At 37.1% G+C, this 14950-nt stretch overlaps 1 protein-coding gene across 1 annotated transcript in view; it reads right to left on the bottom strand.

The window, feature by feature from the left end:
- The window catches only part of LOC149024173 (glutamine--fructose-6-phosphate aminotransferase [isomerizing] 1-like), a 44269-nt gene that overhangs the window by 12586 nt on the left and 16733 nt on the right, over window positions 1–14950 (bottom strand). The window contains exons 4-5 of the mRNA XM_089144499.1: window positions 12640–12785; window positions 6393–6554 (exon numbers count right to left, since the gene is read on the bottom strand). Coding sequence (XP_089000625.1) covers window positions 6393–6554; window positions 12640–12785 — 308 coding nt within the window. The remainder of the gene's footprint in view (window positions 1–6392; window positions 6555–12639; window positions 12786–14950) is intronic.

Raw genomic sequence — 14950 nt, forward strand, 5'->3', positions numbered from 1 at the left:
GATTAAGAGAGAACGAAGACAAAAAGAGAAAGAGAGATGAAATATGATGTAACGCCCCACTCTCCACGTTAGGGAGAAGACCGTCATTTGGCAAGGACTGACGATACTTAGATAGTGAACCTAAACACTTTAAGGGATTTATCCAGTGGGCATGTAGATTAGTAAAATCAATTCAAATACAAAACAGATCACAGCAGAAATCTAATCAAAAATGAAATAAAAAGGTTTCCATGATAGGTCCATAATTCTCATAAAATTCAAAATATGAATCTCCAAAGGATTACAGTCAATAAAATCCCCAAATAAAACTACCCTACAAAATATATTAGACATTCTCTCCTCCAGCTTCCATGTGTCCACCCTCCCCATGGTTGAGCTCATCAAAAAGGGTAAGTTTCAGGAAGAAACTTTGCACAACCATATACAAATCATTTAGTACTTTTGTATATAATCACACAAATAATTTTTTTAAATAAATTTAATGTATGTGACAAGAATGACCATGACATGCTCAATCATGCAAATTTGACTCAATCCCACTGACAAATCAATGAGTAAACCAACTATGCTACAGGTCTAGGGTCTATGAGATGTCCCATGTCGTTACATGGCTTGCGCATGTTACATAGCCCAACATCTATCTACGCTAGTCCAAGTATTTCAAATTCAATGGATGCCCCATGCCATTACATGGCTTTTATCGTTAAACAAACCTAACATCTGTCTTACCCAAAACACTAATGCTAGCTCAACATTCATCTATCCTGAACCAAGATGTTCCATGCCATTGCATGGCTCATGTCGTTACTCAACCCTAACATCAAGCTCATCCAACACACAAATGCTTCCCATGCATCTACTTTAAACCAAGTGCCTCAAATTCAATTTACATTCCATATCATCACATGGCTTCTGCCATTAACAACCCTAACACCTACCTCATCCAAAACACCAATGCTTCACACCATTTGGTACAACAATTGATTATGACCATGGCATAAACCGATAAAAATATACAAGCAATATACTAATGACATGCTCATTTAATACAAAATGATCAATGTATGACATATATTAAACCACTAAAAATTAATGTGTTTCAAGATTAAAATACTTTTAAGACCCTCATCCAATCAATAAGAACACAACTCAAAATCATTAATCAATCTATAGAAAACATAATTTAAAAAACAAATCTGTATACCATACATCAAATATGAAAATAAGATCGATTACGAAAAAAAATTACGTTAATAATGTATAACAGTTCTACTTACAGATGTGGAAACGAAATTGCACAGAAATTTCTCCCTAAGATAAAGGGACTTCACTTTTGACTTTGTTTGTGTCAGAATTGTTAAACAACTTTTTAAAATGTGAGATTCAAAATATTCGTGTGCTTTACAAAGAAGGATTAGAGGTGATGTTACTCCCTATTAGATACCTAAATAGCCAATGGGTGTTCTATGGAAAAACTTAATTGAGTGGCTAACATACAGACCATAAGGGAAAGACATGGTTTGGGACATATCTTTTGGAGAGATCCCTCTTTAGGAGTCTCTTCCACTTCCATATAAAGAGAGGAGTTGGTTGCTAATTGCTCTAACAACAATTTTAAAACCGATTGTAGTCTCTGGTTTTCTATCAAAATGTGTGTTTTATCAATGCGTTTGTGTGCTACCTTCGGACGTCCTATGCAAGTAGTTTCCTTCAAAGTGCATGCCATTGGAATCAATAGTTGTTTATCTTGGAGGTGAGGACACCATGGTTAACCCGGTCTGCACAATAAGGGGGCATTCAAATGCCTTAAAGAGAGTATGTTTTCGGACAATTCAACATGTTTATTTCGAAAAACACATGATGCTGATGCCAATGTCTTCTCCAACTTCTACAAGGATATGTGCATCACACCAATCAGGTAAGTCTTTTAACTATAGATTCATAGCCTCATACTTACTACTCGTATAGTGATTTCAACAATTTACCCTCTTCTTAATCCTTTCTTCTTCTTGTCTCTCCCTTCTACCCCTAACTATCCCTTATCTCTCTTAGAACTTTTTTCTTTTTATTTCAATTTCCCCCTCTCTCACACGCATGGATTCCTTTCCCCCAATTTCTCTTCTTTTATTCACTCATTTGAATTCCCCCTTCCTCTCACGCATGGGCTGCTTTCCCACAAGTCGTCTTTCATTTTATTCTCTTTCTCTTTTTGTCTTAATTCTCCCTCAATCTCTGCATTTCATTCTATATTTGTCTATTATTTGGACCCCCCCCCCCCCCCCACGTATGCACTCCTTTCCCCTAATTCTTCTTCTATTCATTCTCTCTTTTTGTCATAATACTCTCTCAACCTCCATATTTCATTCTATTTTTGTCTCAATTGTCTCTCAAATCTCAATATTCCATTCTATTTTTGTCTCAATTCTCTCTCAATATCCATATTCATCCCTTTTGTCTCAATTCTATCTCAATATCCATATCTATCCCTTGTGTCTTAATTCCCTCTCAATCTCAATATTCCATTCTATTTTTGTCTCAATTCTCTCTCTATCTTAATATCCATATTCATCCCTTTTGTCTCAATTCTATCTCAATATCCATATCTACCCCTTTTGTCTTAATTCTCTCTCTATCTCAATATCCATATTCATCCCTTTTGTCTTAATTCCCTCTCAATCTCAATATTCCATTCTATTTTTGTTTCAATTCTCTCTCTATCACCATATTGCATTCCCTTCTGTCTCAATTCCCTCTCAATTTCAATATTTCATTCTATTTTGGTCCCTAGTCAATACTCTCTTTCTTATTTTAATTTCTTGTTTATTATGAGGATCTTCCTTCTTTATTTCATAGCATAGTATCCAAGTTAGTTTTGAAGGGTGAGGTCAAAATAATATAAAAACACGTCATGCCTCCTTAACGCATCTACAAGGCGTCGAACCTTTGGCCTCCCTTTCTAGTTAAGGTGAGGCTTAACCCGCCTAGTTATGCATCAACTTATTTACCAATCTGACAAGATATAATCCTAATAAGTTTATCCATCCTACATTAGTTCACACATAAAGCATTATTGAATCTATAACAATGTGAGGCCTAAGGTACCCTGGTACTTTGATCACGGGTGTTATATACGGAAATTAAGTTAACTAAGACAAAAAGAGAAAGAGAATGAAATAGAAGACAAATTGGGCAGAGATTGAGAGAGAATTAGACAAAAAGAGAAGGGGAATGAAATATAAGACCAATTGGGTGGAGATTCAGAGAGAACTAAGACAAAAAGAGAAAGAGAATGAAATAAGAGATGAATTGGGGGAAAGGAGTCCATGCATGAAGGGGGGGGGGAGATCCAAATATGAGATAAAGATAGAATCAATGGTGGAGATTAAGAGAGAATTAAGACAAAAAGAGAAAGGGAATGAAATAGAAGACGAATTGATTGGAGATTGAGAGTGAACTAAGATAATAAGTGAAAGAGAATGAAATAGAAGACGAATTGGATGGAGATTGAGAGTGAATTAAGATAAAAAGTGGAAAGCGATTGAAATAGAAGACAAATTGGGGGAAAGGAGTCCAAGCGTGAGAGAGGGGGGATTCAAATAATAGAATAAAAAAAAGAGGAATTGGGGAAAAGGAGCCTATGCATGTGAGAGAGTAGGAATCACATCTATGTACAATGGTTATGCATTATCAACATGACTTTCATGCGTAATTGGTTTTATATTCATATTTAATGTGCAATATACAAATTTATTTCTAGGACTATGTGTTCTATTGATTGATTAATAATTTACTATATTGGATTTTTGAGTCATTTTCTTATTGATTTGATGGAGATCATATAATTAATTTAATCTTAAAATATTAATCTTTAATGATTTAATATATGTTATACATTGACCATTTTATGAATTTGTATTAAAATGAGCATGTCATTGTTATATTGTTGTATATTCTATGTATGCCATGGTCATTATTGCATAATTGTATCCATGTGATCCAAAGCATTGGTGTCTTGGACAAGATTGATGCTAGGACTATGTGCATCCATGTAACAGCATAGAACATCCATTGAATTTAAGGCACTTGGTTTAGGGTAGATAGTGGGCTAGAAGTGCTGTTTTGGATGAGATGGATGTTAGGGTTGTGTAATGACACAAACTATGTAATTGCATGGAACATCCATTGAATTTGAAATACTTGGTTTAAGGTAAATTAATGTTGGGTTATGCAACACGCATAGACCATATAACACCATAGGACATCTTATCGACCTTAGACCAGTGGGAAGGTGGTTTACTCATCATTTATCTGTGTAGTATTTAGTTAAATTTGCATCATTAAGCATATCATGGTCATTTTTGTCACATGCATTAAGTTTATTTTGTTTAAACTTTATTTATGAGATTATATAGGGAAAACTTGTTAATTTGTTATATAACTGTGCGAAGTTTATTCCAAAACTTACCCCTTCTACAAATGGTGAGCTCAACCCAAGGGATGGTGGATATATGCAAACTAAATGAGAGCATGTCTATTTTATTTCTTAGAGTAGTCTTAGTTAAGAAATTTATTGACCGTAAACCTTTGGAGACCTAGTTTTATTTTGGTTTTATGAGAATTATGAATTATTTATGAAAATGTCTTTATTTTAAGTTTGATTAAATTCCGCAACAATCTGTTAAGTTTTTGGGGTGATCTTACAAATCTACATAGTCAATGGATAAAACCCTCAAAGAATTTTGGTTTGCTACCCAAGTATCAGCAAACCTTAATAGATGACAGTCTTCTCCCTAACATGGAGATTGAGGCGTTAGAATATCCCTTATCTTTGATCCAGTCAGCCTAAACAAAGCAGCCAGTCTCCAGACACGATCATTCTTGCTTTTTTTCACCCACTAATTTCCCTCCAAAATTAAGAAACCTAATATCTCCACATTCCACTATGCAAACCAATTGAAACTTGAAAATATTATTCTATACAGCAAGGGCTAGGCTCGATCCAAGTTTCACCCCATTCCCACAGCTTTTCATCCGATATATCAAGAACAAACCCCATCTCACCAAATATCCCATCACCCTAAATCTCTCCAAAAGTAACATTCCACCACCCTTGAGACCATTTCATCCCAATTAACCTAACCAAGGAATTAAAAGTCCACCACCCCAATTAGAGAAACCATCCAGAAACCATCCAATATACCATGCTCAAAATCATGAATGGGGCTTGGACAAGTAGGCTAGTCTTAGGGATCTTGGAACACTAAGCCTTATTCAAGTAAGGCTGCATCAGCCCTCCACCAAAATCATTGGTAAAATTTCAGCCCAACATGAGAATAGAAAGAGGTTCAAAATGACATATGCCCTTATACATTTTATTACTTTTCAGAGCTAAGATTATAAAGAAGCCATCGTATACTTTTAAGGGCTCGGAGTTACAAAGAAGACTTCATATTTATATATTCAATGCTTCCCTAGTGACAATTTGGTAATATCACAAAACTTTGGATTAATAAATTTTACCACTGTGATGGGGCTGCTGTCCTCTTACTTAATGGACCCACTCAACCCACATATTGCAGGTTGTGAAGTACAGTGCAGTAGATAAATTATCAAAATTTATTGAGACAAATTTCTTTACCAATTTCCTTTTCAAGAGGGGGATAAATGGGATGTTATTCTCATGTACATGGAATATGCATAATGTGTCCATGAAACTCAGCTACAAATGGATCGGTCATTTCCACTTATCGCTTCTTCATAGGATTAGGAGTCATATCTCAAATCAAAATCTAGCAACAGGCAACAAGTCAGCAACTATTTTTTTTTAAGACTAAAATGCATCATTAATGAATGCTCACTCCCAACCCAGGACCAGCTTCCGACAAAGTAAGCCCTATTCTCTTTCCAAGGTGATTAAGCTCAAAGAAGACTTATAGAAAATAGATCAGACATCTGTTACCAGGTCCTTCTTTTGTACCTGGCTTAGCATCTCCTGTGCCACCAATCATTGACTTGAAGTTTTCTCTTCATTAGAATTCAACAAGGAAAAAACCAAATGCATTTTCAATAACATATCAGGGCTTTCTTTGAAAATTTTCCCAGATACTAGTCCCTTCTTTTAGTTTCAGCACAGGGTGCCAAGAAGTTTTAAGGGCATTGCAGCAATCACTTTGAACCAAGATGCTTGGTTGGTCGTTTAAGATGTGGTTTTCAAGAAGGAAAACATGTTTAAGCTTCAAAAAGGAGAATATGTCAATATGGGTTAAAGATAAAACTGGAGGACAACAATTTAAAATGAAAATGGTATTACTCTAGTAGGTCAACCAGAACATAGAAAAAAACCTGCAAAAAAATTCCAAAGGTACTAAGAGAAAGGAAGAAAAAAAACCAACCTGGAGATGCACAACTTCGTTATCTTCAATGACCAAAACTTTTTTTGTGTGCTCAACAACAGCATTTGGATCACTAGAAAAGAAGAATTCCTTGGGCTCATCCGTCTTTGGAAGAAATTTAGGATCATAAAGTGGTTCACTGTTCACATGTTCATTTAGTTCCTGCAACAACAATATACATCTCCTAAAGTTACATGGGTGACGCCATGTTAAAAAAATGCAGAGAACACTAACAATTTCACATTTTTTCCCCTTAATGGACCAGAATTAGGAAACTATTCACACAAATGCACTACTTTTTCCACATGGACAGAAGTTAGAGTAGGACACATTTCGAATTTGAAAGCCCATCACAATGAAGTTGGCCTATGATGCATACAGGACTTCCCCTAGTTTTTCAATAGTCCTCACTTCAAGCAATAGTAAAAGCCTCAGGCAGCCATGGTAAATGTCCTGAACTCTAGTCTTAATAACAGCCACATTGTGCAAACAATTGTGAGGCCAAGACCATCTCCCTATACACCCTTCCCAAGATCACAAATATGAAGGAACAGCATTGGGACATGGCTCCAGACCCACTGCCTTTTAACAGAAATTTTGAAACCTGTTGGTTGGTTCGGTTTATCTGTGGGTTGATTTAATTATAAGTTGTGGTTCAAGTTATTATTATTCAGTTGTTTAGTGAGGGTAATTATGTAACTTTGTATATTTCCCATTATTATAAATAAGAAGCTTGGGGGTCACTTTGATCATCCAACGGATTCAATTATATCCACATGGCATCATAGCCAAGTGAAAATTAGAATCGAAAAACCAAGAAAGAAAAAAATTCGATCAACCCCAAGGCAACCGCGTCACCGACTCTCCTTCTTTCTCCTTTTTTCTTCTTCCTCTAGGCTTCTTTCTTACTATCGGCCCCTCCTTGGTTATTTAATCCATTAAAGGACAGCATATATGCGGTAGTTTCTTGCAGAAATTGATGTTGTCCTCTCCTCTACCGCAATGAAAAGAAATATTTTTTTTAAGATATACACCTCCTGCCATAGTTCAGATTCTTCTAAAAGTTTGAAGACTGAAGATCAGCAGATTTGATCAGAGATTTACGGCAGGTTTGATCAGAAAATTACTGCAAGTTTGATCAGAAAATTACTGCAAGTTTGATCAGAAAATTACTGCAAGTTTGATCAGAAAATTTCAGCAGGTTTGATCAGAATTTTTTTGGATCAATCCAACTTCGATTTTTTACTTCCTCAATAATTTTTTTCGTGGTGTTTTTCAGTGAGTGGGCTGAAGATACGACACCACAGGATGTTTATGCAGTTCCAACAAGTCATGAAAATTATCCCACCCTTCCACCATTCTCTATCCGACTTTGGTTTTTTACTTCCTCAATAATTTTTTTCATGGTGTTTTTTGGTGAGTGGGCTGAAGATACGACACCACTGGCATGTTTATGCAGTTCCAACAAGTCATGAAAATTTTCCCACCCTTCCGCCACTCTCTATTTAGGTTCAATGGAACTAATTACTTGATCTGATCTCATTCTACCTATTTGACAATTGTTGGAAGAGGTCTAATCGGCCATATTATGGACACTACAACTGAACCTTTGACTGCTACCGTTCTTCAAGATAAGTGGATTTCAAACGACTCTCTTATCATGTCGTTCCTTTTGAATTCCATGCATCAAAAACTTGTCAGGGGATATATATTGTTGGATACAGCAGCCCAGATTTGGAAGGCCACTAAAGAGACTTATGGACAGTTGAAGAGTGAGGTGCAGATCTACGAGTTACGGAAAAAACTTCATGAGACCACACAGAAAGAGTTGACAGTTCCAGCACTAAGCTGAATTACAGTCTCTCTAGCAAGAGTTAGACCATTATGGTGACTACCAACATACTAATCCTTACAATGTGGCTACCTACAAGAAGCATGTTGACAAAATTCGGGTGTATGATTTTTTGGTTGGATTGAATGTGGCTACCAACATATTGTGGTTGTTGTTGTATTGAATGTGGAGTATAATCAGATCCGGGTACAGGTTTTGAGCCGTTTTCCCTTTCCTATGCTGGAACAATCTTATGCACTTGTTCAATGTGAGGAGAGTTGTAGTCTAGCTATGCTACACAACCCGATAGTGGAAAAATCTGCTCTTCAAAGTGTGAGTATGGTGTCCAAAACTAAATCAGTCAAAGATGTGGTTAAGTGTGAGCACTGCCACAAACCCTATCATACCAAAGCCACATGCTAGAAATTACATGGGAAGCCTGTTGATTTGAATAAAAAAGAGCCCAAAGGAAGGGTAAACCAAAGGCTAATCATTCAAAGACTATTTCTGCACCACCTACTCCAGATATCGGTTTTTCCCAGGAAGAGTTGCTTGCTATCAGGCGCATTCTACAGCCTTCTACCGCTGCCACTGCCTCTTCCAATGCTCCTTCAACTGCACATTCGAACTCCTACCTTGCTACTTCAAGTACCATATTTACAGGCTTCCATGCTCCTTCAATTTCTACTTCATTGACACTGGAGCAACAAAAAATATGACAGGTTTTGCTTCTCTTTTCTTGAATTATTTACCTACCTCAGGGAAAGATAAGGTCCATAAAACTGATGGCTCTTACTCTTCCATTGCTAGAAAGGGAACCATATAGCATTCACCATCCCTTTCTTTGTCCTCAATTTTACATGTTCCATCTTTTTCTACTAACCTTCTTTCCATTAGTAGTCTTACTAATAACTTGAATTGTAAGATAACCTTTTTTCCTTCCTACTATGTCTTCCAAGATCTGGTAATAGGGAAGGAGATTGGATGTGGTAAATTGGACAAAGGACTTTACTTGTTGGAATCGAATGGAGCCTCTTCTCCTGCTATGCTTGTTACTCCTTATCAGGTCAATTTGAATTTGCCAGCCCTCCACCAGTGGCATCGTAGGCTAGGACATCCCCCCATAAGAACTCTAAGAAAAAAATTTCCCGATTTAGTCTCATCCTATCATAGGGAATTTTTTTTGTGAGGCTTGTGTTTTTGCTAAACAGATTCGTTCAAGTTATTTGCCTTCTAAAAATAATAGAAGTTCCATTCCTTTTACGTTAATTCATACTGATGTGTGGGGGCCTTGTCAACGCATGTCCGTTACTAGCCATCGTTATTTTGTTACTTTGATTGATTGTCATTCTAGATCCACATGGATTTATCTTTTAAAACAAAAAAATGAAATTTTCTGATGTTTTTCAAGATTTTCATAACATGGTTAAAACTCAATTCAATGCCACTGTGATAGGTCCTTTGCAATGACAATGGAACCAAGTACAGTGAAAAAGAATTTTAGAGATACCTCTCTAATTCTACATACACCAAACTAGTTGTGTTGATACTGCAGGCCAAAATGGAGTGGGCAAACGAAAGAACAGGCATCTCTTAAAGATTGCTCGTTCTCTTCTAATTGCCATCAATGTCCTTGACCAATATTGGAGTGATGCAGTTATCACTGCATCCTACCTCATGAATAAGATGCCTAGTAGAATCCTTGACTTCAAATGCCCTAGTGAGGTTCTTCAAGGGACATCTTCCTTTATAGTTCCTCCAAGGATATTTGGTTGTGTGAGTTATGCCAGGAATTCGACCCACAAGTAAGTTGGAACCTTGTGGCCTCCGCTGCATTTTTCTGGGGTATTCTACTACTCAAAAAGGGTTACAAATGTTACCATCCTCCTTCGAGAAGAACAACTGTGTCCATATATGTCATCTTTAATAAGTCTAATCCTTATTATACACCTCTCCAAGGGGAGATTCCAACAGCAGAGGTGTTATTTCTCACATTATACGTTCCTATCCCATGTAGAGACCTACCAAACCCAATTCAACCCCATTTAGAGGTTCATGAAGAGATTCCTAACCAGAGGGAGCATTAGGTCAGCATACCTGTAAACACTCAATCTCCCCTTTCCTCCTCTAAACCTTGTGAGGTTCCTATCTAAGGGGAGACCACTCATATAAGGCACACTATTGAGGTCTTTCAAAAGCAAATTGACCAAAGCAAGGATGTGCAGACCTATCAAATGAAGAAAACCAGTTGGACAAGTTACCACTCCAGTCTCCTCATCCAGATTTAGGTCCTATAAGTATCCCTGAGGTATCTTCTTCCGACCTTCCTACATTGTTAGAAAACGAGGCAGGTCATGTACTCAGCATCCTATAGCTAAATATGTTTCCTATGATTCTTTGTCTGACTCCTACCGAACCTTCATATCATCTTTATCTACAGCATCTATTCCAAAGACTTGGTAGGAAGCCTATGCTAATAAAAATTGGAAGCAGCAATGGTAGAGGAAATGCAAGCTATGAAGAAGAATGGTACTTGGGAGTTGGTTACTCTTCCTCCAGGGAAACAACCGGTAGGTCGTACGTGGGTGTTCATGGTGAAACAAAACATGGATGGTTCAGTCAACAGATTGAAGGCTAGATTGATTGCAAAAGGGTTCATCCAGACTTATGGAATTGATTATCAAAAGACCTTTGCTCCAGTTGCAAAATTGAATACACTCAGGATCTTGTTATCAGTGGCTGTGAATCGAGATTGGGATTTACGTCAATAGCTGTAAAGAATATATTTCTACATGGATAATTGAAAGAAGAGTTCTATATGGAAATCCCACATCGATTCTTTGATAGCAAAACAAAAGGGGAGGTTTGTCAGTTGAAGAGGTCAATTTATGGGTTGAAGCAATCTCCCCGATATTGGTTTGGACACCTCCAAAAGGCCATGACATCAATTGGTTAAAAGAAAAGTAATGTTGACCATACTCTCTTCATGAGAAGGTCAGGAACTCACATTACTCTTCTTATAGTCTATATGGATGACATTGTCATCACTGGGAATGATGGGGCAGAAATACAAAAGCTGAAGAGCTTCCTTGGCAAGGAATTTAAGGTTAAAGATCTAGGGAAACTCAAGTATTTCCTGGGAATTGAGGTCGCTAGGTTAGAAAAAGGCATCTATTTGTCCCAGTGCAAGTATATCCTAGACTTACTTTCAGAAGTGGGAATGTTGGGATGTAAAGCCATGGATACCCAATTGAAGCAGGCATGAAGCTTAAAGAGAAAGAGAGAATAACAGTAGATAAAGGGAGATAGCAGAGGCTGGTTGGAAAATTGATTTATTTGTCCCACACCAGACTCGACATTGCTTTTTTAGTAAGCCTAGTTAGCCAGTTTATGCATGACCCATACTCGACTCATATGAATGTTGTCCCTAGAATACTTCAGTATTTGAAGTCCACACCAGAAAAAGGGAATACTTCTGTCACCCCCAGATAATTTAAAATTGGAAGCTAATACAAATGCTGATTGGGCTAGTTCACCTCACATAAAATCAATATTAGGATATTGTACACTTGTTGGGGGCAATCTAGTGACCTGGAGGAGTAAAAAAGCAAAATGTGGTGTCATTGTCTAGTACAGAGGCCGAGTATAGATCCATAGTTCAAGTAGTATGTGAGCTTTTATGGCTAAAGGGTACATTAGAAGATATTGGGTTTCCTATTATAAGCCCTATGATGTTGTATTGTGACAACAAGGCTGCCATCAGTATAGCCAATAATCCAATGCAACATGATCGTACAAAACATATCACATGATCATACAAAACATATTGAGATAAATAGATTTTTTGTCAAAGGAAAGTTGAAGCAAGGGCTGATATGCATGCATTTTGTGAGATCTAAAGATCAAGTAGCTAACATCTTTACTAAAAGACTGAAGGAAGGAGACTTCCACCTTATTTTGGGCAAGTTGGGCATGATTAAAATCTATGCCTCAACTTGAGGGGGAGTGTTGGTTGGTTCGGTTTATTTGTGGGTTAGTTTAATTATAAGTTGTGGTTCAAGTTAGCATTATTCAATTGTTTAGTGAGGGCCCCACACATAGGTCATCAAAGGGATTCAATTATTTCCACAAAACCATAAACCAAAACATATGAGCCACATATCAGTCAACAGTGATCTGTAATCAACATCAATTACATTAGTGTACAAGGAATTTATCGTATGCATGGTTCCAAATAGAGGCTAGGACTGGCTGACTATGAATTTATATTTGAAGTGGTGGATTAGATGGTCTAATCCTGAAGACAAATAAAGAAACATATACCTCAATATCATAGTAGACTGGGAGCAATGTTTAGGTTGTAACTGATAGAGCTTGGAAAAACCAGAAGACAAATAACAGACAGAAATAACATACTCTGACACCTAAGATCAATGGACTGCCACGTTTGCAAGCAATCAACTCATTTGGATAATGTCGACTTTTGAAAATAAGTGCATATGCTCCTTCGAGATGCTTCATGACTTCAATGACAACTTGAGTAAATGTTACCTTCTGATCGCCTGCAGCATAACCACCTCAAAGATAAGCAAAGTAGTGATATACATATGCAACAAATACATACGCTGTGTGTGTGTTCTAAGCACAGAGACATCCTTGTTCCATGATGTTCATAAAGACCTGTTTGTGAGAGTGAAATTTGATGACTCACCACATTGACTAACATAAAGGACCCACATGAGAGAGGTGGCCCCACATGACTAACCAATTGAGTCCTTGATTAAAATAGCTAGAATAAGGTGCCTTAATTGAGTCCAAAGTTGCAAGAAATTACAGAAATTCCATTACAGTGAAATCACTTTCTTTTAACTTTATGCCTGCCACATAGTGGCTATTGGCCCGGTTGCTCCTACTTGGTGCCCTGATGCAATGTCTGTCCCTATTACGACGACGTCCACCTTGCTGCAATAAAGGCCCACTTTCATCGAACAAGAAACTGCTTCGGTCTAGCTTGGTCTACTGGCCCTGTTTTTGGTTATTTTTGGCCTAGTGTTGTGCTTCTTGCTTTGTTTTAAGGATTTTATCAGCCACTTTTTGTGCTAACATTGTGCTAGTGTTGTGCGTTTTGCCTTGTTGAGGCCTCTTTTGTTTGCTTTGGTTCGCCTTTGAATTGTTTCCCCTCTGCTATTCTCTCATTTGATTAAAGAATTTATTTATTCATCCAAAAAAAAGGAGCTTGGACCAACTTTTTAGCCACTTCAAGTACTGATTTCAGAATGCAATTTGACACTAAGGTTCTCAACATGTCCGTCATGTGTACCATGTAGCCAAAAAATGACTTTAAGGCAAATAACATCAAACATCATTGGTTCATTAATAAAAGAAAAGGATGTTACACTCAGATAATCAGGTCATCAAACTTTGAAGAAAGCACACTTAAAGTACCCTTAAGTAGATAAGTTCTACAACAAGCAGTAGCATTGCAAGAAAGGAGAAAACTGGGGAACCAAGCCTTTACCTTAGACTACGGTTCCTCAAATAATCTTGTGTTTTGTTCGACTGAACCAGGTTCAGTTGGTTCAGAAAAAAAAGTAATTAATGCATGTATGCAGAATTTAAGAAGCACCATCCAGTTAGCAACAACTATAATATGAAGTCACAGCATATATTATTACAGTCAATAAGTTAGCTACTGGTGTTTTTGTAAATCCTTGAAAAATATGCAGTTCATTGAATGGTCAAAGAGTACATGATACAAGTCCAAAGAGCTACATCTGCTCAAGTAGAGCCACTGGAGTTCCTGCCCAGCACTGTAGTATTAACGGTCATAGTATAAGTATTAATAACATAGTTATTTTAAAGCTCCATTAATTTTGGTTAAACAATAATTCAGTCCTTAGTTCCAATTGGTTTATGCTGGTCTAATTTATGCCAGTGACTGGATGTTCATTCACTGTTTGAAGTCGTTTGAAGTTTTGTTTTAAGTCTTTAAAAGACATCCATGCATAGAGAGGTCATATGCTGTTTTATTCTGGTTTTCCAATCCTGGTCCAAGTAATCAGCTTATTAAAGCCTGTAAATACTGTCGCTTGAGAAGAAACAAAGACACCATTCAGTTAATGCAAAGTTTTTCTCAAGCAGCTTGTGTTTTCTCTGTTAGTGAGATCTATTCTGGTGTTTTTAGTCCAATTTGAGGGATTCTTGGTGTCTAAAGTCTCAGGTGGTTGAAGTTTCTTGGTACTTAAAAGTCCAAGATACTTGCTGTCACTATGGATTCATTCTTCCATTGCAATTGATCTCTTCATCCATTGAAGAGCAAGACTTACAGCAGATAAGTGGCACACCAGGCTCTTCTCTACCCTTTTTCTGTTTTCTTGAACCTAAGACAACCCCATTGACTACCCCACCAATTCACAAGAACCTAAGGGTGCGTTTGATAACGTTCTTAAAAAACATTTCTGGCGCTCTTCTGTTCTTTGGGAACGGAAGAACGGGTTAGAGGCGTTTGATAAAACGGTTCGTTCTTCTGTTCTTTACGAACGGACCAGTCAGAAAAATGTTCTAAAGAACGCTTTTTGCAGAACATAAAAAATATGTTTTTACCAAAGAACAGAAACGGAAGTGATAAAATTGGTTCAAATTGAAGCCTCAGAACAAGTTTATCAAACACCAACTTATTTTTCAACCCAAAAAAAAAAGAAAAAAAAAACATTAACATATTCTATTA

This window comes from Hakea prostrata, chromosome 2 (genome assembly GCF_041222555.1).
Source record: "Hakea prostrata isolate BN-2017 chromosome 2, UWA_Hpros_2, whole genome shotgun sequence".
NCBI classification, from domain to species: Eukaryota; Viridiplantae; Streptophyta; class Magnoliopsida; order Proteales; family Proteaceae; genus Hakea; species Hakea prostrata.